Source organism: Strix aluco, chromosome 29 (assembly GCF_031877795.1).
Source record: "Strix aluco isolate bStrAlu1 chromosome 29, bStrAlu1.hap1, whole genome shotgun sequence".
Lineage (NCBI taxonomy): Eukaryota > Metazoa > Chordata > Aves > Strigiformes > Strigidae > Strix > Strix aluco.
The window spans coordinates 4,714,991-4,740,115 of NC_133959.1; the positions used below are offsets into that span (position 1 = coordinate 4,714,991).

Here is a 25,125-nt window from a genome sequence, read left to right on the forward strand (position 1 = left end):
ATTAAAGAAAACAGAGTGAAAGAAAATAAAATACAGTAAAGTGAAAGAAAACAGTAAAAGAAAAAATACAGTAAAATGAAAGAAAACAGAGTAAAAGAAAATATAGTAAAATGAAAGAAAACAGTAAAAGAAAAAACACAGTAAAATGAAAGAAAACAGCGTAAAAGAAAATATAGGAAAATGAAAGAAAACATTAAAAGAAAATAAAATACAGTAAAATAAAACAGTAAAAGAGAATAAAATATAGTAAAACGAAAGAAAACAGTAAAAGAAAAAAATACAGTAAAATGAAAGAAAACAGAGTAAAAGAAAATAAAATACAGTAAAAGGAAAGCAAACAGAGTAAAAGAAAATGAAAGAGTAGAATAAACCAGAATAAGATAAGAAAATAAAATAAGCACTTGTCTCCACGACAACGTCTGCGGTGTCCGCCCCCGACCGCGGGCCCGGGCCTCGACGGTGCGACCCGACCCGGCCCCCCCCTCCCCCCTCCCCGAGGCCCGGTCCCGCCCGCGGGAGGAGCCGGCGGCGGCGCGGCGCGGCCCCTTTAAGAGGAAGTAGGGCCGGCTGCTGGCGGCCGCGCGCGGAGAGGGGCCGCGCCAGAGAGCGCCAAGTGGTGCGGCGCGGGCGGGGGGCGGAGTGCTGCGTCGCACGAGGGGAGCCGCTTCCGCGCCGCCACGGATTAGCTGCGACCGGCCAGGTGCGGGGGAGCGGGGGGGGCTGGAGGGGAGCGGAGGGGCCTGTGGGGGAGAGGGGGGGGCTGGAGGGGCCTGTGGGGGAGCAGGGCCCTGCAGGGGCCTGTGGGTCTGGGGGGAGCTCTGGGGGACAAGAGGGCCTGGAGGGAGGCCGGGGGTGTCCCGGGGGAGGCGGCCGCGGCGAGGCCCTGCCCGGGGGTCCCCGTCCCCGCCAGCCCCCCAGGGCGGGGGTCCCCGGGCTGTCCGTGCTGCCCTGGAGGGGGTCGCACCGGGGCGGGCCGCAACGAGCAACCTGTTGAACTGGGACTTCTAAATCTACTCTTTTTTAAAAATTACTTCTATTTTTCCCTTGGCCAGAAGATAATTGCGAGCGAGTTTCTCGTGGCTTGGCGCTCCCTGAGCTGCGGTCCGCACTGAACCCCTTCCTCTGGCCGGGGGAGGAGGCCGCTGACACCCCGCCGTGCCCCCCCCCGAGCCCCCAGGCCGGCGGGGGGGGCGGTTGGGAGCCGGCGGTGGGCGCAGAGCCCGGCCCTGCCCGTGTCGGTGTGTCCTGGAGGGGGGGTGCTGAGCAGAGACCTGCCCGATGGGGTCACCTCCTCTTGGAAGGGGTTTGCGTGCGGGGGTCCGGGGGGTGCTACCTGCAAATCAAAAATCTCATAATGAGGAAAAAAACCGAGCACGGAGAGTAAGGGTTTTGCCAGTGTAACCGTCAGGTTACAGTCTTGGACGCTCGTGTATTTTATTCCATCTCTTTCCCCCCTGTCCTTCTCAAGCTATGCTAATAACTCTTTTTATTATAGGTAAAGGCATAGTCCTGAAGTTCAGACTCCTCGATCTCTTAAATTCTTGGGGAGAAGGGGGAATTCTCCATTTTTTTTCTGATCGTGGTGAGCTGCGGCCCTGCTGTCATGAGGGAGAACTTGTGGCGCTTGAAAGCAAACTCTTGCTCTGCTTCTGTCCCTTGCTGTGAGCTCAGGAATGCTGATCCTACAGTAGCTGCCTCTGCTGTGGTCTGCAGTACAATAATCTCAGCTCCTTCAAAGAAAACTCTTCCTGTGTGTGAGAAGGACAGACAAAAAGGAAAGGGCAGGAAGTCCTCTGGAGAGAGAGGAAAGAGGGATTTGAAGTTCTCCAGCGTGCGGCACAGATGTTTGGAAAAAGCATCTCTGTCACAGCCTCTGGTGCTAGTGAAAGGCAAGATCCCCTTCTCCCAGTGCTTGGAGCTAAGAGTGGCCACACTTTCTCGATTTCCATCCCTTCTTTGTTTAAAACCCCTTTCCAGTCTGGAAGTCTCCTGCCAAGTTGCGGGGCAGGGGGGGGATTTTTGCTAGAGGTGAAATTTCCCCAGCCACCTGTTTATCACAGTCCCTAGGGCTTCGTCCTTGGACTCTGCTTCCTTTCTGAGCTCTAGGCTCACATCCAACTCTGTATTTATCTATTGATGTTTCTTGGACTGTATATTCCATATCTTAGATTCACTTTCTGTCTTAGTCACGTATTTGTGAAGTTAACTTGGGCAGGAGGGCGAACTTGTAACCCTTTAAAATCCCCAGAAAGGGAGGAGAGGAGTGCTGGGAGTTCATGCCAGCTTGGTGGTGTCGTAGCAAAAACTGGTGCTCTCGTTTTACACTGAGGAGCTGAGTGCAGGTGCTGAGCAGGGAGCTGGCTCCCTGTGCTCGGCTCACCTTTCAGGATCTGGGATGCTCTTTTGGACACGTTACTTGGGGTTGCCCAGTCAACTGTGCCATCGTCAGAAACGGAAACGGGCTCTCCTGGCTGCTTGGCTGAGGCTTAGGGAGCTTGACTCATACTCAGCACCTTGAGCAAAGTCCTCCTCCACGACTTCATCTGTCCTCTAGTGCGGGAGCTGTTTGCCAGATGCTTCCTTGTCCACATTTGGCTCCAACGTGGCTCTTTCACTGATGGGCTGTGAAGCACCACCCCAACCGAAATGGTGCGATTTAGTCCCGTTTGTGGAGGTTGGACTGTGCTGCTGTGTGCCGTGTTTTGTAACTCGTGCTTCTCTGTAAATGGGCCAGGGATCTCTATGGCCACAGTACACAAAGGAAAAATGTTTCCCTTGTCAGCAGTGGAAGCATGTGGTGTCAGAGAAGAGAGGCTGCAAAACCTAACCAGCCCTGCATGCAGCGTTCAGATCTGGGAAAAGAGTTGTCTTCAACTTCTGAGTTTTAATTTCTTACACAACAGGAGAGTATTTTGTGATACTTGAGCCATAAATGCTGCTGTAAGTGGATCCATAACCAGCTTTGCTGGAGGTTTAGGAGCTTATCCTTAGAAATACATAATATCCAGCCAATGCTTTCAATAAAGAGTGCACCTTAGGCAGCATCTTTACCCTCCCTTTTCCAGGTGCCCCTGGGAGGCAGAGTGTTCAAAGCCAGCACAAAAAAATCCATCCAGCTGTGGCAGCTTTGACTTCCTCCACAAAAGTCTGGATGAAGTCCCTAGGTGCTAGGCCTTGTTGTTGAGTCGGTTTGAGAAGAGGCGAAAGCGGTGACGCTGCGGGACCTTCCCGTGTGCTGCCGGGGCAGGGCTGTGCCGCGGTGGAAGCGTCCTGCTGCGACCACGCTCCGTGCTGGCCCTCGCCTGCTCGGGGACTTGGGGGGGGGGGGTGTTTCCTGGTGCTGCGTTTCCTGGGTACCCGCTGGGTTTGGGTAAATCGTGGCTGTGGCTGCGCACCTCTGCGCTGGCTCCGAGAGAGCCGGTGGAACAGAAAATGAGCTGGAGCCATCCAAAACGTGTTTTAGTTTGAATCAGGAGCTGAGTGAGGCCCATGGCTGCACTGAAAGGCACTGTAATATTTTTCTTCATCTTAACTGCAGGCTTCTCTTGGGGCTGCTGTTGGGGCCTTTTTTTTTTTTTTTTCTTTTTCCTCTCGCTGTGTGGCAGGAGGTCTTATGATGTGGTTAGTCTTGAGGTGATCTCTAGCTCCACATCAGTGGGCTTATTCCTTGCCTGGAGACATGCTAACATGTTGGGTTGCTGCCATATCTCCTCGTGGAGGGGAAGAGCAAGCCTCGTGGGCATCTGCTTTCAGCAGGAAACAATACTGCTTTTCTTCTGCAAGCATCATAATAACGTGGGGAGAAGATGTCGGTGGGATTAGCCCTGCCATGGGAAAGATTGGCCGTGTGGCCAGCTCGTGCTCCGGCTCAGTCCCTGGGTGGGGGAGCTCATAGCCCTGGCACCTCCTGTGATCTCCAACCTGTAGCCACGCTGTTAAAATAGTGAAAATAGTGCCTCTTGCTGTAGTTGTTTTATCAGCCTAAGTCAAAATTCACACTCCGAACCAGTGTTACCGTTCACTTGGGTGGGGGCAGGTCCCAAAGTTACGAGTAGATGAAACTGCTGTTGGTTCAAAAATATCCCTGCCCAGTGAGGACAATAAAGTGGAGCCTGCAAAAGCAGGAAGAAACGTGTAGCTCACAGCTTGGTCTCAATAAATACCACGCTGCCCCTTACAAGTCCTGCAGTGGGGGGACAAAGCCAGGCTGGAGGACAGCGCAAGGCCTTCCCGAAGGAGCAGGCTGCAAAATGCAGCCCCTCAGACCTGGAAAAGAGAGAGCTGCTGTTAGCATGCCGTCAGCCACCCACTGCCTGTGGTTTATCCTAGAAATATTTGTCTGTGCAGTTAACCTGTCTCCTGGAGTCGTGACCCAGCTTGTCAGCTTAACGCAGCGTCTGCAAAGCCTGCAGCGGATTAGCTCTGCCTCCACATGCAGCCGTCATCCCGGCGTGGACGTGTGAGCACGATCTGGGGAAACCTTCCAGAATAGCCGCGGCTCTGACGCTGCAGGAGATGCAGATGTCACGTAAGAGGCAAGAAAAGTGGCCCTAAATCAGTAATTCTGAGGGCTCATAGCTGTTCCTGTTACGCTGCAGCCATTTCTAGCCTTTCAAATGAAGATTTTTAAATTGCAGCATCTGCTGTCTGACCTTCCCCTTTTGGGGAAGGGAAAGTAGGAGGGGTGACCTTTTATAAAAGTTACTTTCTCGTGTGGCTTTTCCACCCTCTGTGGCTGTGGGGAGGATGGCTGGAAGGCCGGGTGGGGGACAACCCACATTGGAAATTCAGTCTTCTGTGCAGTTTGAAGGCGATTCAGCCTTCCCTTCCCCCTGCCAGAAAGGGTTACCCAGCCCCGCCGGCGCTCGCTCCCCTGCCTGCCTCCCCTCAGCGTGGTGTGAGCTCCATCCATCGCACAAAACCCATAACCTCCCTCCTGTCATCGCCGCCTGGTCTGGACCTAAAGCCTGAGCTCAGAGTTGAGCAACAAACTGCCTTCCCCTCCATCCTGCTCGTGATGGTTGAAAAATGCCTCTTGCTGCTCGCTGACCTGGGCTTTCTGCTCCGCGCAGCAGCGTTTCCATCTGGTGCCTGACGGGCTCTGCCAGAGCTGCTGCGCTCACGTCGCTTGGGTCTTCTCCTAACTCAGCTATGGCTTCATTTCACAGGCCTTTTCCCTTTCTTGTATAAAATAATGACTTTAAAATTGGTCTGCATGCATAGACTTTCAGGGGAAACAGAAGATACCAATTAAAGCCCAGTGTAACTATTTTTGATCTTTTATTATGCTGTTTTCTTTTCTTATGCACATGGCGATGCAGATAGGCTCTGCATGGCTTAGAGGCATGTGAAGAGTCTGTCCTGCTCCTCCCCAGGCCTCTTTCCGGGAAGTGCTGGGGAGATGCTGTGTCTGTTCTGCTTCTTACTTGGGAATTTCCAAATTGTGCAGCAGATTTAAATTGCGGGGTGCAGGGGTGGGGGTGGGTGGCTGGCGATCAGCAGGACTTTCTTAAAACTGACTTTGTGGTGAAATATAAAGGGCTCTTTGTTTGCCTAAACCTTGGGAATTCAACATTTCAAATGTGCGTTTCTGAATGGCTCTGTTAGGTTTGTTGTGAAGGCTGCTGCTAAAGCAGTTCCCGAAAGAAAAATGTGGATATTGTCCTGCAGAGCAGCAGAAGGACTCTGCTGGTGTCTCGCCCAGCCTGGGGCTGTAGGTGCAGCTGGGCCGGATCCACTCTCTGCTCCCTCTCCTTTAACTTCAGAGCAGCTTCTGCTGCCAGGAGCGAGCGTGGAGGAAAAAACAAGCAAAGGCGATGCCGAGGGTAACGCCGGGCAGCTGCTCAGCTCTCCTCGGGCAGCAGCGTGGAGCGGTCTCGCAGGAGAAAAGACAGAAACACCACGACAGAGCTCGTAGAGGGGAATGATTAGGTTTTGAGAAAACATTGGCAGCTCCCTGGGCCGGGAGGCCGGACTCGGTGCCAGACAGGAAGCCGGCTGACGTGGAAGTGCCGTCTCGCCGGGATTATGAATGGCCAGGCGTGCCTGCCGCGGCCGCGCTCGGCCCTCCTCCTCTGCCCCACACGCTCCCCGCCGTGCCCTGCCCTGCCTGAGGTAAGCACGGGGACAGACCTTCATTTCTCATATCGTAAAACAATACCAAAGAGCAGTCGCAAACCTCATCCCGGGAAGGCGAGCTCTCGTTTGTTGCCAGACTGGTTCCAGAGGCGCAGAAACTGGCTGTCATTAGTGCCAGTCCAGCCCTGCTTGCTGTAATTGGTCTGATTCTCGCTCTCCCTATTAAAAATCTCTCCTTTGATCATAGAAAACCAGGATCATCTTGTGCTGAGAAGCTGAGCTAGTGCAGAATGGCCGTGGGAAGGTATTTGTGAAAGGAGGGGGGGGAAATTATGGAAAAAATGTGCGTGTGCGTCCCTCTTTGCTTTTTTAAAGTTGTCTATTTTGAAGCCACTTTGCTTCTTGGGTGTGCTCTGTAAATTCGCTTTTCACTTGAAGCACTCAGTGCGTCTGATCTGTTGTGGCTGCTTTATCAAACTGGCACGGGTGGTTTCGTATTGGAAACTCTGGACTGAGCGATGGCATTAGCGGTGAGTTAAGGACACCGAAAATGGCTCAGGGGGAAGGCAGGGGTGGGTCGCTGCCCTCTCCCTTCCGGGGAGCCGTGGGGACGGGGTGACTGGCACTGAAGGGCTGCAATTATAAGCAGCTGCGGACGGAGCTTTGGGCTGGACTCGGTGGGAGCGCTGAGCAGCGATTGCATACTGGTATCCTCTCGCAGGACAGCAGCGTGGCTTCTCTAAAAGGAAATTAGAGAAATCAATTCTTTTGAGAAATGCGTTGCTCACTGGGGTTTGCTTACGGGCTTTCTTACCAGTGAGGCAGCAGGATGTGAGCTGCCCCGGCACTGGGGTCACTGGGAGGGAAGTGGCCGCGTGTCTGACCCCTCCCCAGCCCGTGGCAGCCTTCGGATTGCAGCCGCCCATGAAACGGAACTTTTTTTCCTCCCCCCCACTTTGAAAAAGGAAGCTCTTTGCCTCAGTGCCTGCGAGCGCTGGTAGAAGTTGCAGAGACGGGCTGAGCAATTGCAAGAGTAATCTGCCGAGGCTGGAAACGCAGGTAGGAGCTTGCTGACGTGCTGGCTTGGTTGTTTTCTTTTTTTTTTTTTTTGCCCTGGCAGTTGTTAAACCCCTGCACGGTGTTAGCAGCAGAGGGGAGCACTGGGTGTTCCTCAGAGCAGTCATGGGACTCCTGCAAGAGGGTTTCAGGCTGTTCTGCCTCTTCAGGGAGGGCAGGATCCAGCGGGAATGCTGCTCGCTCCTGGAAAGGCTCGGGACGGCGGCGGCAGATTGTGAGGGGAGGCAGTTTCCCGGTGTTTCGGAGGAGGTGACTGTCTTTCCTTTTTTTCATACCCTCTCTGAGCTGCGTGTTAAAGTAACTGGGAAACGGGGAAGCGACCGCCTGGGCTTCCTCTGCCTGATGCCTGGTTTTAAAGTAAGGCAGCAGGGCGAGATCCGCCGTTCCCGGCGAGGGAAGAGGAATGGCAGGGTGATACACACAGCAGAAATCAGCTGGAGCTGTGAGAGCAGGGAGTAAGGGGAGAAAACGAGCTTTTGGGGAGGGAAGAGAGGGCCAGGCCTTGACACCCCAGGCTGGGCAGGCAAGTTGCCTCCTTAACCAGCATAATACTCAGCTGCTCCTCTCGTGTCCTTGGGAAGAGCGGAGAAGCTGGAGGTTGGTTTGTGCTCCAGACAGCCTGCCCCAGCCCACGGCGTGGGGCTCTCTGCGGCCGTTGTGTGATCTCGGAGGGGTGGCCAAGGTCCTCTCGAAGCACCGGTGACGTGTGTTGTAATCTCCGCTGGCTGGAAAAGAGGAGTAAACAAAATGTACTGCAGGTTTTGTTTGGGGGGGATTTTTTTTTATTTCATCTTTGAAGCTTGCAAATACTACTCAGGTGCTTTGCATGTCCCATATCCCAGTTGTTCCTAACCTTTCCTTTCTCTTCTGTGCAAGGCAGCGTCGTAGTGCTGCCCGAACTGTGACTCTTGCCTGTGGAAGTAGGTGTTGTATGTGTGATATCATCTTCAAGCAATGTTAGGGATGCTTTTGGTGCCTTTTTTTTTTTTTTTTCTTCTCCTAGAGCTAAATGTTTCTTTTAGCTCAGTTGCAGTCAAAGCCCATAATTAAATAGGCTGCATCTGCTTGAAGTCTTAGCTACTCATTTTGCTAATGCCTTCAGACAGATGCTGAATCGTCTGAGAGACGATTGCTGCTGTGTCAAGCTCCCCAGTTCTCATGAAGGATGTCTCCGTAGGAAATTGTTTGTAGGGTGGATACTCCCTTGATACCAAACACCCTACTAAAATCCCTTCACCCCACTGAAATGACAGTTTCTTCTGGAAAACGGTCAGTGTTTGCTTCTTGATGTGCGTGGCCAAGCCCGTTTCACCCCGTTCTCTTCTCTGTGCCGGGCCCTGCAGCCGCAGCCTGACCCCTGCTCGAGGAACACGTCCACGGCCAGCGGAAGGGACGGTGCCTGGCTGCAGTCTCGGGCCATCGCTGGAATGGGACAGATCTTACAGAAAATAAGTAGGAACAGAGTTGTACCACGCCAAGGATGCTGCCAGTCCTCCGGGGAGCTGCACGGAGGGCGATGCTCAGGCTTCTTTATGACTTGTTTGTTTTACAGGACGTTTCTTTCTCCATCTCCAGCATCGCGTGCAAGTAATTCTCTGGGACTGACTTCCTGCTGGAAATAGCTGCAGACTCAGCACCTGCCATCCACATTGTTGTTACTTGGAGGCTGGTCCTGGCTTCGCTCCGGAGGTGGCACCGCGGCGGGGTGGGCGCAGTCCCCTGGTGCTTCCGCCCCGCCGGGTCTCCTCGGCGTTTCGCCGCAGGATGTGGTGAGGCTGTGACACAGCTCTTGGTAACCAAAGCTGCTGCCTTGTGCTCAGAGGTCCCGCCGCGCTGTTCGCTACTTCCTCTAACCACGTCTGTGGTGTGATCAGACACCTCATAAGGACGTGTCTTCTGGGAGTTTTCTTATTTATTTTTTTTTTTACTCTCACGCAGTAGCTTACGGGGTCACAGCAGCTGTTTTAGCAGTGCTGCGTGCAGTGAATTCACCTTGCAGCCCAGGGTGAATCTCGCCAAACCACATTAAAATGCTTTTCTGGTTTCTCCCAACACGTGTTGTGGCCCATGTTGCAACAGGAGTTTGGATCTCTCTGCTCCTGCACAGAAGAGGTTACTGAGCCTGTTCCCGCAGGAAAAGCAGCGCTAGGAAATGTTGAGCCCATTCTTAGTGGGACGAACTGAAGTGGTTTGGGTTTTCTTCCTTGCTGTAATTAAATAAGAAAACAAGAGGCCTTGGTTTAAATCTTTTTAATCTTTCTCCAGAGAAGAAATGCTGATTAGCACTATGCAACATCTGTTAGAGATGGGCTGAATGATGGCAAAGGTAGTCTTGACCTTGAATTTGTGATTTTCTTGCCCACGTTTGAGAATACTATTTACCTATTTGAACAACACTATGGCTTCATATAAATCTAAGTAGATTTCTGCTTTGTTTGCTTGCTTTCTTATGAAATTATGGAAACTCTTATTGCCAGATTCGGTAAGGCATCAGCTTTAGTTAATTTCTGTTACTTTATTTCTCTGTCCAGCACATGTAAAATAATATTTTTGGTACACACAGCTTTCTGCCTTGAGCTTCCATCAAAGAGCAGCTTGACACAAATTATACGAGGGGATGGATGTGAGAACAAAGGAGGTATAATTAGCTACAGATAAACAGAGCTGTGTTTCTCGTCAGCATCCTTTCAGATCTTAACTTGTGTCTCACCCTCTTGAAGCGAATTCTTTTCCACAGACTGGAAGAGGAAGGCAAGCTTTCCCTGGCCTTCCAGCTTTCAACCAGCCTTCGACTTGAAGTGAGCTAAACTGAAACGAAAAATATGTTTATGGTCTGTCTGCACCTGCAGAAGAGGCTGTGGTTGCTCTTAGAGCTGATGTTATTTCAGGATATTCTCTTTCTGGGTGCCTGAGCTGCGGCTGCTTCTTCTTCTTCTTGTTCCCCTCTGCCCTTTCATGTTCTGTCTTTAGCACTACGACAGCGCACGCGGCTCCTGCTCAAACGGCTGTTTCACTGGAGTACGTCTGGCAACAGACCTGAACTTTATTGTAGATTGTCATAACCTCTCCTTCTAGGTAGGCTTGTTTCCAGAGAGGGGGGGAAGTGTAGGAGAAAAATCTGATCCAGGTAAAACCCAACGTAAAGTTTTACCCTTCTTAAGTATTTGCTGTATTGGAGCTGAATAGGTGATGGTGGAGTTTCTCCTTGTTTCTATGGGGTTTGGGTCTCAGTGTGATGATGTCGGGGTGAATGGCAGCGGTCTTGCTCTGGGGGCACGGGGGGATTATGCTTTGATGTCTCATTTTGCCTCTTCCCTGTGGGGCTGATTCTTTCATCCCCACGTTGAGCGAGGGAGACCCTGCAGGGGTGACCCTTCGTTCAGCCCAGGTCACCTCTGACAGCCGAGCTGCCACTCTGCTGCAGGCTGGGCTGGAACGAGAAGGGGGAGGAAGGGAAGCTGGCGTTGGTTTCCCCTGCTTCTCAGATCTGGGGCGAGGGCCCAGATGGTATCCCAGATCTCCTCCTATGGGATTTAGACAAGGTTTCCTGTTGAGAGAGCTGCTCCTAATCGCTGCCCTTCTGCGCTGCATTGCAGATCAGGACCAGATGAGCAGAGGGAGGTTTCTGTGAAGATCAGAGTTGCCCCAGCCCTGCCCCAGGAAGTGGCCCAGCAGCGCTGCGTCTCCAGCTGTCATCGCTACGGACCTGGAAAAGAAAGAAGAGAAGAAAAATGTCCCATGCTTTAAAGCAAGTGTTCAATAAAGACAAAACCTTCCGGCCCAAGCGCAAGTTTGAGCCAGGGACTCAGCGGTTTGAGCTGCACAAGAAGGCTCAAGCCTCACTCAACGCTGGCCTGGACTTGAAAGTCGCCGTCCAGCTGCCGCCAGGAGAGGAGCAGAACGACTGGGTGGCCGTGCACGTGGTGGACTTCTTCAACCGCATCAACCTGATCTACGGCACCATCAGTGACTATTGCACGGAGCAGTCCTGCCCCGTCATGTCGGGGGGGCCCAAGTACGAGTACCGATGGCAGGACGAGCACAAGTACCGGAAACCCACAGCCCTGTCTGCTCCCCAGTACATGAACCTCCTGATGGACTGGATTGAGGTACAGATCAACAACGAGGACATCTTCCCCACTAATGTCGGTGAGTTCCGTTCCAGTGGCAGCGGTGGGGAGGGAGGCCGGTGCAGAGCCTTCTGCTTTGAGCCCTCAGGTCCTGTTTCTCTTCCAGGAGATGCTGTTGCACAGGTCACCCTTGCAGCAGAGCTATTTCCTTTTGTGCTGCTCGGGGGCTGGCAGTGTGCTAAGCTCTTCCGAGCACCCAAGAAACTTCAGAGCTCTTCTGGAGTGCTAAAATACCCAGAGCTGTACCAGCTCCCATTTGGAGCCATGGAGACCTCAAGGAAAGCCAAGCTGAGCCTGGGCAGCGAAAACAAGAGGCTGCTCTTAGAACAGTCAGTCTCTGACATGACTCTTGAGCAGTTCATGCTGGACGTGGTCTCCTGAAGGACAGCTCTTTCAGAGCTGATTGCTAGCTTGGGTTCAACGCGCGTGCCCTGCGTTGGCCTGGTGATGGTGGCCGTGTTTCCATAATTAGCCTCTTTGTTATTACGGGCTGGCGTTAGCTGACTCTGCCCTTTCTAACTCAGTGCTTCCTGGCTGCACTCGGCTGCTTGCTGCAGCTGGGTGGGATGCTGACATGTGCAGGGAGGGAGGGGCAGTGTTTTATCTATTGCCAGGGTGATGGAAATGAGAATTTGGCCTCAGACACCTAAATCTGCATATCCAAACGCAGCTTCGTGTGCTGGCTTTGGGACAAAGATTGTTGGCGTTTTTGTTTGTTTTGTGTTGAATAAGATGTGAGAATTCAGGATCTAAAGCATTAGGTAAATATGATTGATCCCATTCAGAGCTCCCATCTTCTGGGATGCAGCAGAGCTCCCTCCCTCCTGCCCCAGCATTTATCCCGTCACAGCTCTGATGGGACGCAGTTGGCCTCTGCTCCGGACGTGTCTGCTGCCTCTGCCACACCAGCATCCGTGGGGCTCCTCCACCCGGGCCAAAACACTGCTTAAACCTGGTGTTGTGTGGGCAGAGGAGGGGAGCAGGGCCATCAACAGCCCTTTCTTCAGACAGCTGAAACACTGAAATCCTCCCCACCCGATCCTCGTGTTACCCAAACAACTGCTGCGTTGCCTTTAGTTAGGACTCTTCTGCCAGACACTCTGGGGACTATAAGCAGGGTGTTTGTTCTCTTCGGGGAAGCAAGACAAGTTTCCGACAGCAGGAGAGTTGTGGTTTGGGTTTTTGTAATTTTTATTGTTGTTTTCAGCTCGGCTTTTACCAGATTCTTCACCCTTAACGCTGGCCGAAATGCAGTTCTTGCAGAGCACTGAAAGGGTTTGACTGATCCTCGTTCCTCCAGAAACAACCTGTGTGAACTTTAAACTGTGATATTCTACTGAGATGGGGCGGGTTGGGCAGACTGTGGCACTGCAGGGCCCCAGCTAAACAAATCCCAAAGAACTGATGCCTTTAACAAGGTCCTTAATTTTTAACCAAAGAGCTTAACAACCTAAGAGATAACTGTGGGGAGTTAACAGCCCCGACTCTTTCTTTTGGGAAGTTGCTGGGTCGTATCTAGTATTTTGCACTGTTTATCTGAGCGTGCCAAATAGGAGTAGAAGAAAACTCTCGCAGACTGAAACAGCTGCTGGGAATCTCAGAGGCTGGTCTCTTGCTTTCAGTCTCTAGCAGCGATCGATGGTGTGCAGCGCTCTGGCACGAAATCTGTGCTTTGAAAAACCTGATCCAAACCAAAAGGAGAAAGGAGAGGGGAACTGGAAATTGCCAGGGACAGAAGCCCTTTTGTCTCAACCTGTCCGTTTTATCAATTGATTTTAGCGCCAAGGAACCAGTTTTAACTTGGCTGGAAGTTTCTCACGGTCATGTCTCCCCTCCCAGGTACTCCCTTCCCCAAGAACTTCCTCCCGGTGGTGAAGAAGATTCTCTCCAGGCTCTTCCGGGTCTTTGTCCATGTCTACATCCACCATTTCGACAGGATCACCCAGATGGGGTCGGAAGCCCACGTGAACACCTGCTACAAGCACTTTTACTACTTTGTGAAAGAATTCAATCTCATAGACACCAAGGAGCTGGAACCACTGGTGAGTGTCTGGGTGGGCTCTGTCGGGGTCTGCAGCCAGCGCAGAAGGGGTGGGCTGGGGGTGGAGGAGTCACAGAGGTCTCTGGTACCTTCTCAAAACTGGTTGCCCAGAAACTGGTTGGGAATGGGAGCGGTGGGGGGACCTGCCCAAACCGGAGCTCTTAGTGTCACCGCATGCCTGAGAAGGGCATTTACAACTAAAGAGAGGTGAGGTTTTTTTCATCCACGCCCTCACCTGGCAATCTGGATCTTCATTCATTGTCCCTTGTCTTCTGTGTCCCTTTGACAGAAGGAAATGACCTCCCGGATGTGCCACTGAGATCAGACCTTCCTGCTCCCACCTCGGCGTCTCTTCCGAGGACTCCGAGTCCCACTCCTGCATTGGAGATGTGATTCAAGGGGAGAACAGAGACATTTTGTTAAAGAAATCTATATATTTTTAACGAGTTTCAATGTAAAAACTGTGACATTGCAGGAATATTTTTTTAAAGATGCTCTAGATAAACTAGTTTTTTATAGTTAATTTCTATAAAAAAAAAAAAAGAAAATATTTTGGGCCACTCGATGGAAATGCTCGCTCTTGGAGGAGGGAAGAGCCACCCTTCCCTGTGCCCTCGCTGCAGGGGCGCCAAGCGAGCCGAGCCAGACGCTTCAGATAGAGCCATGTCGTGTAGCTGGTGCTGCCGTGGACACGGTACTTCCCTCCGGACACCCATTTCCCACCCGTGAAGGGAGGTTACGTGGGGATTGGGGAAGAAATGCTGGTGTACGTGGATCCCCTGGGGTGCTGTTGGGTTCCAGCACCTCTTCCACTGGCTGTGAGTCCAGTTTTTGGACAGAGCCGCTTTTGTGCTCACCCTCCACTTGGCATCCTGTCCCCAAGGCTTGGCCCTCCTTGCTTTCCCTCTGAAAGAAGTTGGATTTGGGTTTCTTTCGTGGCTAGACCAGCGCTGCCGCTGCTAACGGAGCCTGTGCTGGAGCGCTGCTGGTGGGAACCTGCGCTTGCCTCTGGCGGCAGCTCTGGGCCGCTCCCCCCGCGCAGCCCCGCCGCGGCTCTGGGTGCGCCGTCCCCGTGGGGACGGGACCCGCTGGCAGGAGCGAGCGGAGGGCGGGTGTGGGGAAGCTGTCTTCTCCTCGACCACCTGCGCTTCCCCATCGGTCCGCTGACCCTGCTGAGAAGGAACTGGGCCGCTTGCCCTCTGGCCTCGCTTACTGGCCACGTGTGGACCGTGTTCTGCTTCCCATTAGGGTACGGAGCCTTCTCCCTCTTCCCGAGCATCCCGTCCCCACTCAGCTCGTAACCAGGCTCTGGTGTGCAGCCAGAGCCCGCCAGCCTTGCCTGCTGCTTGCACAAGCAACGCCGCTGCGTGACGAGAGCTTTGCAGTGCCCCCGAGGTAGGTAGGTAGATCTACCTAGGATTTGGGGGGGCTGGGGGAAGCAGGGTTTACAGTAAGAGAAAAGGTTTCTATGAACAGTGACCAAACTGTACCACTAACCACTTCTTCCTTACAAAGTTTTTCTGTGTCCTGGAATCTCTGTACATACGTGACTCTTGCTTCTTGTACTATCGTTAGGACACTCATACAAATACCACTATAGTTCTCTGAAATGGAACCAATAAATTATGTTGTATTTACATAGCACGCTCCGATTGCTAAACGTCTCGTGATTACACGTTCGTCAGAGGTTTTCTATCAGCAAAACAAACATGGTGTGTTTGGACTCCTCGGGAAGTGCGCTGCAGAGCTGTTTCTTACAGTTGCTAAAAGCTCCTGGGTGTGTGCTCCTGGCTCTGCTGCCGTAAGGTTCGATTCCTCCCGCTCTCGAGGTGCCAGGTCCGGGCTGCTCCGAGCCCCGTGCTTGTTCCCAGGGCTGTGGGGCAGAGGGGGCGGGTGCTGGAGCTCGCCCAGCACCCTGGGGTTGTCCTGACTTGTCTCTGCGCTGTCCCTCTGCCCAAGGGCTGATTCTCCCAGCTCTAAAACCTGGGTGGATGTGGGCAGGGGAGGCGAGTTCAAGCTTTTTCCAGCTTGCTGACGGGCTCTTTGGTGCCGCTGGCAGGAGCCATGGGCGCAGCCAGCAAGGCTGACGGACTGGATTGGCCCAAGCTCTGCATTCGGGGTCTGCGAGTTATTTTCCTGGTCGGGAGGGGAGTATCGGGCTCCACAGCCATAGCTCCTGCCTGGACCAGACCTGGCTGTGCCCTGCCTGCAGCCCCGGGTCCTGCCCACTCCCCTGGCATGGCGGAGGTGCTGGGCCCTACCAAGCACCCTCTGGCCCCTCTCCCAGTTCTTTGTGGGTGCAGCTCAGCTGGAGCCGCATCCCCCCTGGCCGGGTGCTGCTGGAGGGGTCAGAGCCCCCCACAGAGCCGAGACCCATGACTGCCCGGGAGGGGGTGCAGCCCCCCCCCATCCCCCGTGTGCCCCAGGAGCGGGGCCGGGTCCTGCACACAAGCAGGGAAGGGCACAAACCCGCAGGGACCCGAGTGCCAGGTGGTGCTGGGGCTGTGAGCGGGGGGTGAGCGCTGCCAGCTCGGCTCACGTCGCTTTTCATCCGCTTTCCCTTTCACACCAACCGACCTTGGCGGCTGCGAGCGCCGTGTCCGGGGCGTACAGCACCCATGTGGGGGGCTGCGGGGCACTGCCTTCCTCTGCCCTCCCTTCCTTTTTGCAGGGAAAGACCTGGCCTCTTCCATGCGGGACCAGCTCAGCCGAGGGAGGAGGAGGAGGAAAAGCAGCTTTAGGGGAGAAGAGCTGACGGGCCTGGAGGTGCCGTTGCAGCCGAGCCTGTCCTCGGCGGCGTGCACGGCGCAGGATGTTGCCCAGACAGGTTTGCAGAGCCGGCGCTCGGCCTTTCTCTGCTCCTGCCTCCGCCGCCCAGGCAGCACCCTGCTTTCATCTCCCTGTGCGGGGGCCTCGTGTTTACTCGCCCGTGAGCCGCAGCTGCCTCCTTGCAATCGAGTCCAAGTCTGCAGGCAAACGGGCTGCAGCGAGCGCCCAGAGCTGAGCCCAGCCTGGCAGAGTGGGTTTAGCTGGGACCCCGACCTGGCGGTAGTTTTACCGCTCGTCTCCCCAGGTGCTGGTGGGGTGCAGACCAGTGTCCCAAAGGCTTCGGTGAGAGCCTGAAGGAGAACAGATTTGCAGATCTCCTGTGTCGCAGGGCCTGGGTCGAGCAGGTAACGTGCCCGGGGCTCTGGCAGCCTCCCCTCTGCGGGGCTGACCCTTTCCCAAAAAGCACAGATGGCATCTGCCCCGGAGCTGGAGCGGGCGGGGGCTGGCGGGCTGCAGGGCACTGCTGCGGCGCAGGGGGGGCTGCGGCGGCCGCCGTATGTTCAAAGGCAAATACTTCTTCTCTTTGGCTCAGCGCTGTCGCCCGCTGCTCCTGAGGAAACGATGGCTCACCCTGCACCCTCATCCTGCTGGGCTCCTCCAGCCCCCGAATATTGAGGAGCTCAGGAGCTTTAGGCCCTCAGTTCCCATTAGGGTTTGCTTGAAATCAGCCCAGGTTTCTGAAGCTGGCGAGTAGGGGCGGCGATCGCACGGGCCCTCGGAAGCTGCCCGTGGGGGACCGGGGTCTGGGGGTCTCCTGCAGCCACGTGGCTTCAGCCAGGAAATGGCCGTGGGGTCTGTGCGGGAGCCGTGTCCCCTCTGGGGGAGGAGGGGGATGTCCCCAGCCGCCACCACCTCCGCAAGCAGCAGATCCTGCTCAGAGCATCACTGGGGCTTTACTGTAAGCAGCGATGCTGCTCACACATGCGCCAGGCACTGCTCCACGGCTGCATTTCCCATCCCCAGGAGGTGCTGCCCCGTCCCATGCTTATCCCCCCCCCTGCACCTTTGGGGTTGGGGAAACAGGGGCACGGGGTGGCACAGGACGTGTCCCCGAGGAGCTCTGCCCTCACGCTCAGCGCCCCCCCAGACTTTGGCAGCCCTGTGGCCGCCTGCTCCTTGTCCCTGAGCAGGCAGCCGGCAGCTTGCCAACTGCTCGGAACTGTGCTTGCTTTTTTTTTCCCCAGGACAGCTGATGTCCCTGGGGCCAGATCCTCCCCCGGGGGCCCTGCGGGGCCCTGGCAGCCCCCCCCAGCCCTGACCCACCACCTGCCTCCTCCCGGACAGGGGGAATGGGGCTGGGGGTTTGTCCCGCTCTGGTTTTGGGCTCTGGGGCTCTGTGGAGGAGGTGACAGCCGTTGCTGGGACAAGGGGATGGTCACTGGCACAGCACACGCTCCCCTCTGCCTTGTACAGCGTGGCCAGGCTGGCAGCCAGCAGCTCCCCGGCCCCGCGCCGGGAACACGGGCAGGTCACAACGACCCTTCTGGGAAAGCACCGGAGCGGGGAGCACACGACAGCAGAGAGCATCTGCTGCTCTGTGCCCCCCACTGTCCCCGCAGGAGGGGACAGTCCCTCGCTGCCACCATTTACCCAGCACTTTGCTGGCGACTGCTTAAAAAAAGGAGTTTGGGGTTAATTTTTGCTCCTGGCAAACAACATCCCCTGCGAACCCAAGAGGCTGCCGGGATGCAGCCACCAGCACCCAGCGTCCTTCAGCATGGGGGTGCACGAGTCTCTGCTGCGGCTTCAATGCCCTTTTCAAACACTGAGGGAGCAGGGGTAATTTTTTTGGTGGTTTGGGACTTTTTCTGCTCCTTCTAGGAAATTGCAATGTGTCAGCCTGCACCTCTCCTCTCACCGCATCCCCCCCAGCTCCCCAGAGCTGCTCGCAGTGACCCGACTGCAGCAGGTTGGGGCTGCTCCTGTGGGTCTCACCCCCTCCCCAGGGAATCCGGAGGATGCAGGGGGGCAAAAAGAGTCTGGGACTGGTTTAAAAGCCACCAGCAACCGAGGCAGGACCCCCACTGCGGCATGGCACAAGCCCCCTCCCTGCCCTTCTCCCCAGACACCCCAAAACTGCAGCTCCCAGAGCTCCTGCCCCTGGTTTCGGGGGCTGCAGGGGTTTCCCTCCCCTCGGTCCATCCCAGCCCCCCGTCTCCATCTCCTTGTCCCCTGGGTTTTGGCTGGTGCAGGGTGGCAGAGCTGGGGCTGGCTGTGTCCCCGTGAGGCTGCTGGGGGATGGGGGATGCTCCCCACTGAACTGGTGTCTCCCCCTCAAAAGCTTTTTTTGGGGTGAAACCCCCCTAGTTCGTGTTTGTGTCCTCCCTAGGGGCCGCCCTGCCCGGCTGTGGGTTACGGCTGCTCCTTAACCCCACGGCACCTCCTCCGACTGGGGAAACTGAGGCACGGCACCTCCTTACCCGCCCTGCGTGTGGCCCCCCCTCCTCGGTCTGTGACCGTGTCCCAAGACAGGCTGGGCCGGGCAGCTCTGCCATGGGGGTCCCTGACCATGGCGGGGGCAGCCCCAGATTGTGGGTGCAAAGCAGGAGCTGGGAAACACAAGTGGGGTTCGCCCTGACCCCTTCCCCGCAGCAGATGGGGAGTGAGGGAGGGACTGGGGGCACGTCCCTGGGGAAAACCCCACGGTGGCAGTGGGGGGCAAGCAGTGGGGTTTGGGGGTGCGCTGGAGCCCCGGCATCCTGCCCCTGCAGTGGGAGCTGGGCTGGGGGGGTCAGACGTGCCGGGGCGCCGCGGGAGCTGCCCAAATTCCCCTGACTGCGTCGGGGCAAGGGGGGAGGCCGGGGGGACCCGCTGGCGTGTGAGCCAGCACAGCCGGGTGCCCACGTGTGCCTCGGACGTGCGCGGGTGCGTGTCCTTCGTGTCCCCCCTCCCTCCCGTCCCTCCCCGGCAGCAGAACCAGCGCCGGGAGAGTCAAACCTCCAGGTTTCTGCCTGGCAGGAAATTCCAGGTTTTTTGCAAGATTTTTCATTTGAAAAATTGACACGGAGCCAGGGCTCTGAATCCTCCTGCTTCCAGGGGAGGCAAGCTGAGCCCTCCTTGCGCTGGGGAAATAACACAAGGAAAAAGGATTTATTTTAGTTTTTCCCTTCCAAAGCAGAGCAGGGGAGGAGGAAGCCCTGCACGCCCTGCGAGCGGCCACGCTCCCGCAGGGAACATCCCGCAGGGAACATTCCGGGGCAGCTGAGCGCCACTTCGGGGCAGGCTGTGGCCCCGGCCGGGGGGGCGGCGGGCGGGCAGGGGGGCCGGGATGGCCTCTGGCCTCACTCACGCTCCCTCCGCTCCCCACGCCAACAATAGCCGCCTTCCGGCACGGCCCCACTCGCTTTCCTGTTTTCCCTCAGCTGGTCGTGGCTTGTGGGGCTCCCCCGACTCGTGGAGATCCCCCCCGTCCTGGCTGGCACCGAGGGGCACGGGGACAGGCGATGCCGTGGGGACACGGGCACCCCCGGGGGTGTTTCACCGCTCACGGATGCCCACGAGAAACGGGGCACGACGGGTTTGCTGCCACCAGTCCCGGCTTTGCAGGCCTCGGGCTGCTGGATGCGACCATCAGGAGGAGGGAGGAGGGCTGGGGGGGGCTCAGCGCCTGCCAGGCAGGAGGGTTCATCAAAATTTGTGTTTCCCTGAAAAAAATGTGGAAGTCTGCGCTGCAGACTCAGGCCGTGAGCTTCCAAAGGCTCCTCTCGCCCCTGGGTTTGCCGGGGGCGCGTGTGTCCCCGCAGCTGGAGCCACCAGGATTTGCCAGGGCTGCTCTGAAGGGGGGTGCAGCGCTGGACCCCCCCTCTTCAGCCCCAAAACACACACAGGGGAGGCCCGAGGAAAGCAGCCGGGGTTCAGCTGGTGGGGGGGGGGGTTGGCTGGAGCCTGCATCCACCGGGCTGTGCGGGGACGGGGAAACGCAGGGGATGCTCCGGGGTAAACGTGTGTGCAGGCAAAAAACACCTGGGAAGGCACCAGCATGATCGTGCGTGTGTGTGTGTGTGTGCACGTGTGTGTGTGTGTGCACGTACGTGGGCATGTGCGTGTGCAAGGTGGCCCTCGGGCCACTGCACGGCTCCCAGCGACGCGCCTGGAGAGGCTACGCCTGTGCACGTGTGTGTGCACACGTGTGTGTGCTGGCTGCACACGCGTGTGTGTGTGCAAACGCCACGGGGGGCGATGCTCTGCTGCTCCTGCTTTGCCCTCGCACACGCGTGTCCGGGCTTTCACGCTCGCCCCACGCGGGTGCACGTCCCCTGGGTGCCGGTGGCTGATGCTGGGGGGTGTGTGGAGGGAAGGGGAGCGTGTCCCAGCACCCTGCGCTGGCGGGGACCCCCCTGGCACCGCGCGCTCGCTCCCTGCCCCCGGCAGCCTGAGACCTGACGCTCTCGCCACGCCTGGCTGCAAACTCGCCCACGGCCCCGCAGCTGGAGGAAGCCGCCCCTCGCGCGCCGCTGCCGCTTGCCACCCCCGGCCCCGGCATCACCCCGACACCTCCTGGGTCGGGGCCTTTCGCCGATGGGATACGGTGCGGGAGGGAGCGCACCGAGAGCGTGCAGCGAGTGTGCTGGGAGTGCACAGAGAGGCCGGGAGCGCGCAGGGAGCCAATACTGAGTGTGGAGTGTGAGCAGTGAGCACAGAGGGAGCGTGCAGTGAGTGTGCAGTGAGTGTGCAGTGAGCGTGCAGTGAGTGTGCAGTGAGTGTGCGGTGAGCATGCCGTGAGTGTGCAGTGAGTGTGCAGTGAGCATGCAGTGAGTGTGCAGTGAACATGCAGTGAGCGTGCAGTGAGTGTGCAGTGGGCATGCCGTGAGCATGCTGTGAGCGTGCAGTGAGTGTGCACTGAGCATGCAGTGAGCATGCAGTGAGTGTGCAGTGAGTGTGCACTGAGCATGCAGTGAGCGTGCCATGAGTGTGCAGTGAGTGTGCACTGAGCATGCAGTAAGCATGCAGTGAGTGTGCAGTGAGCATGCAGTGAGCATGCAGTGAGCGTGCAGTGAGCGTGCAGTGCGTGTGCAGTGAGTGCGCAGTGAGTGTGCAGTGAGCATGCCATAAGCATGCAGTGAGCATGCCATGAGCATGCAGCGAGCGTGCACTGAGTGTGCACTGAGTGTGCAGAGTGTGCACTGAGCATGCAGTGAGCATGCAGCGAGCGTGCCGTGAGCGTGCACTGAGCGTGCAGTTGTGGTGGTGCAATTCTTCCCCCCCTCGCTCCTTGCCGGGCCACTCGGTGCCTGCCGTGACTCCAGCCCCCTCCTGGGCCGCGCACCCACCCGGGGGGGGCAGTGACCCAGCGCCGTGGGGAGCCCTGGGGAGCGGGGCCCTGCCCTCCCCACGGCGTGGGAACGCCCAACACCTCCTGGCAGCGCCGTACCTGGGATGTGGCGATGACAACAATGACAGAACTGCACGTCCCGCCCGGTCTTGTGCAGCTGGGGGAAGACACCCAGATACTTCACTGGTCGAGCTGCGCTGGAGTGGGAAGTGCCTGACAGGAGTCGGTTATCTTGGACCCTATAACCAACGATGCGAACCCCGGGAGCTCTCCTGGATCACGGCGGCCTGGGACCAGCTTCGCCCCGAGCTGGGGCGCAGCTCAGGTACCAAAAAACCCCTTTAAGGTGTCGGCTCTGTGAGAGCTGAGGCGAGGCCGGGGCGAAGCCGACCCGCTTGAGTCCCAGCTATCGCCCGCTGAGCAACGCCGACGCCTTATTTAAACTCGAGGGAAGTTTTAACGTTGAGCCAGCTTCTCCTTCACCCACTCTCCCTCTGCTTACTGACGTGTTTGGGAATCCACAGTTCTTCTCCTGAGTGTGGGGACATAATTCCGCTGGAGCCAAACACTTCTGTCTGTCTGTGTGTCCGTGTGTCTTGTGTTTGTGGATACGCGTGTCTGTATCTATCGCTTTAAGGTACCACGTAGCGTGTTCGTGTGAACCTTGTCATCTTCGAATCTGTAGTTGAGTCGCTCTTTTGATTATATTTTACTGAATTGTTTTGTAAATCTCTAAATTGGTTAATGATTAAGTGCTGCAAGTCATTAATAAATCTTGATTTGCTGCTAAATCATTACCGTGTTAATACTTTCATCCATGAGAGCAGTGAGCATGCAGAGTGCAGACATGCAGTGAGCGTGCAGTGAGCGTGCAGTGAGTGTGCAGACATGCAGTGAGCGTGCAGTGAGCGTGCAGAGAGAGTGCAGACATGCAGTGAGCGTGCAGTGAGCGTGCAGAGAGCGTGCAGACATGCAGTGAGCGTGCAGTGAGCGTGCAGTGAGCGTGCAGACATGCAGTGAGCGTGCAGTGAGCGTGCAGTGAGCGTGCAGAGTGCAGACATGCAGTGAGCGTGCAGTGAGCGTGCAGAGAGAGTGCAGACATGCAGTGAGCGTGCAGTGAGCATGCAGACAGAGTGCAGACATGCAGTGAGCGTGCAGAGAGAGTGCAGACATGCAGTGAGCATGCAGTGAGCATGCAGTGAGCGTGCAGAGTGCAGACATGCATTGAGCGTACAGTGAGCATGCAGAGTGCAGACATGCAGTGAGCGTGCAGAGAGAGTGCAGACATGCAGTGAGCGTGCAGTGAGCATGCAGTGAGCGTGCAGAGTGCAGACATGCAGTGAGCATGCAGAGAGTGTGCAGCAAGCCCAGAGGGAGCGTGTGCCAGGCGTGAAGCAAACATGCAGAGGTCACAAACATGCAGAGGTGACGCGAGGGCCACACGACAAGTGCGCAGCGGGCAGCGAGCACGCAGCAGGCGTGCAGCGGGGATGCAGTGACCGTGTGGGGAGCATGCAGATGACACGCAGGTGACACGCAGATGACACGCAGGTGACACATGGAGAGCATGCATCGCACATGCGGTGAGCACGCAGGAAACGGGCAGCACACACGCAGCGAGCGTGTGGCCAACAAGCACGGGGGACCCCCGCGGGCTGAGCGAGCTCCGGGCCGGCCCTGGGTGTCCCCGCCGCGCCAGGCACCCCTGGGTGGCCCCCCTGGGGCTGTGGGTGCCGGCGCTGCTGCCCTGTCATTACCGGCTCGGTGACCTACATGGCAGCGTGCGCAATTTCGGAGGCATGTGGCTCCTCCACCTGCGCCAGAGCCGCCCGACGGGTGCCAGCGGCCAGTGTGCCCTGCGGCACCATCCCTGTCCCCTGTCCCCTGTCCTTCCTTTAACTCTGTGAGCCAAAACCCTGCAAATCCCCCCCATCCTGCAAAAACACCCCCCCCACACACACCCCCGCCGCCCAGCCTGGCTGACTGGGGAGCCCTCGTTAGCGGTGCTAATTAAGGTCCAGGGTGCCCAGTTTTCCTCAGCTGCTCTGCTTGCGAGCGGGGTGTGGGAGCTGCTGGCAGGGCCTGGCAAAATCAGGAATTTTGGCAAATCTGCGGGGGGGGGGGGGGGTGGTGCAGCCAAAATCCCACCGCGGCAGCCCCACGCCAGGATGGTACCAGTGGTTTTGGGGGGGCTGCAAATCCCTCTGTGAAATGTCCCCAAATAGCGGGGGGGAGAGGAGAAGCTGGAGGGGGGACAGAACGTGCTGGCGAGGCTGGGGGCTGCATCGCTGCGGGAGGGGCTGACACGGGGGTCCCCGGGGGAGGCGGCTGCGGCGGAGCGGGGGGCCCGCGGGGTGCGCAATGGCGGCGTTGGGGCGAGCAGCCAATGCGCGGCGCGGGCGGTGAAGTCATGCTCCGCGGTGCCGCAGCCATTGGCCCTGGCGCTGCCGCTCGGCGCAACGAGTGCGTCTGTTCTCAGCCCGGGTTGCGTCACACGAGATGGGGGGGCCGGGGGGGGGGAAGGGGGGGGGGGGAACGACACCCACACGGTGACGGTCTCCCACGGTGCCACTGAGCCTGCAGCTCCCCAGTCACCCCCCCAGGCCACCGCTGGCCACATCCAGCAGGACCTCGGTGGCCGGCAGGGATGGAGGGACGTGACCCCGTGCCCTGCTCCCCGCCTCGGCGCAGGCCTGGCTGCAGGGCTGAGCACTGCCCCGCTCGTGGCATGTGTGGGCGGGGGGGGGGAACCAGGACCAGCCCCCACCCCCCTGTCCTGAGCCTCAGGGCTGCAGAAAATGAACACGGAGCTGGAGTGTCCTTGTCCCTGGGTGCAGGGGGGGGGACCCCAAGGGGTGCCCCTGCCCCTGGGTGCAGCACGGGGGGGGCCCAGGGTTGTTCCTGTGCCCAGGTGTGAGGTGGGGGGGGGGGTTGGGGTGCCTGGAGGGGGGGTGTCATCATCCCCTGGTGCAGTGCAGGGGGGGTCCAAGGGGTGTCCCTGTCTCTGGGTGCAGCACAGGGGGTGGCAGGGGCTGCCCCTGTTTGGGGGGGGGGGAGACTGGGGGGGTGTCCCTGTCTCTGGGTGCAGTGCAGGGGGGTGGCAGGGGGGTGCCCCTGCTTGGAGGGGGGGGGGAGACTGGGGGAGTGTCCACAACTCTGGGTGCAGTGCAGGGGGGTGGCGGGGGGGTGCCCCTGTCCCTGCCTGCAGCACAGGAGGGTGCTGGGGAGTGGGAGTGCAGGGACCCCCCCCCCGGGGGCTGCCCCCGTCCCCCACTGCAGCGCAGGAGAGTGCCGGGGCGGGGGGGGGTCCGGGTCCGCGGAGCAGCACAGAGGGGTGCCCCGGTGCAGCACTGGGGGGGGGGGGGTGTTGGGGAGGGGGGGGGGGGGGGGGGTGTGTGTCTGTCTGTCTGTCTGTCTGTCTGTCTCCTCGGGGGGGGGGGGGTGGGTGTGTGTTTTCGTCCCGGAAGGGGGTGTTTGTCTCCCTGAGGGGGTGGGGGGGTGTTTTTGTCCAGGAGGGGGTGTTTGTCTCCCTGGGGGGGTGGTGTTTTTGTCCCGGGGGGGTATTTGTCTCCCTGGGGGGGGGTGTTTGTGGCCCGGGGCCGTGCCCGGGGGGGTGTCCCCGTCCCGGGGCGCAGCGCGGGGGCTGCCCGGGGCGGCGGCGCCGGCGGGGGCGGGGCGGGACGGGGGGGGGGGGACGG

At 57.6% G+C, this 25,125-nt stretch overlaps 1 protein-coding gene across 17 annotated transcripts; it reads left to right on the top strand.

Moving 5' to 3' along the window:
• The first annotated feature begins 549 nt into the window (after positions 1-549).
• Positions 550-13,834, top strand: MOB3A (MOB kinase activator 3A). 17 transcript variants are annotated; one of them, XM_074808386.1, is made up of 5 exons: positions 550-700; positions 7,048-7,137; positions 7,305-11,304; positions 13,125-13,327; positions 13,616-13,834. In XM_074808386.1, the coding sequence occupies exons 3-5, from the start codon at positions 10,887-10,889 to the stop codon at positions 13,643-13,645; spliced, it is 651 nt and encodes a 216-aa protein (XP_074664487.1). In that variant the 5' UTR covers positions 550-700; positions 7,048-7,137; positions 7,305-10,886; the 3' UTR covers positions 13,646-13,834. The 17 variants fall into 17 exon arrangements, with proteins under 17 accessions (XP_074664487.1, XP_074664491.1, XP_074664492.1 ...); XM_074808388.1 differs by lacking the exon at positions 550-700 and having other exon boundaries at positions 887-7,137; positions 7,305-10,230; positions 10,752-11,304; XM_074808389.1 differs by lacking the exon at positions 550-700 and having other exon boundaries at positions 887-7,137; positions 7,305-8,947; positions 10,752-11,304.
• Positions 13,835-25,125: the final 11,291 nt, after the last annotated feature.

Coding starts and splice junctions, on each gene's coding strand:
- MOB3A (XM_074808386.1), top strand. CDS start 10,887: ATGTCCCATGCTTTAAAGCAAGTGTTCAATAAAGACAAAACCTTCCGG. Junction 11,305..13,124: donor CATCTTCCCCACTAATGTCG/GTGAGTTCCGTT, acceptor CTCCCCTCCCAG/GTACTCCCTTCCCCAAGAAC. Junction 13,328..13,615: donor CCAAGGAGCTGGAACCACTG/GTGAGTGTCTGG, acceptor TCCCTTTGACAG/AAGGAAATGACCTCCCGGAT.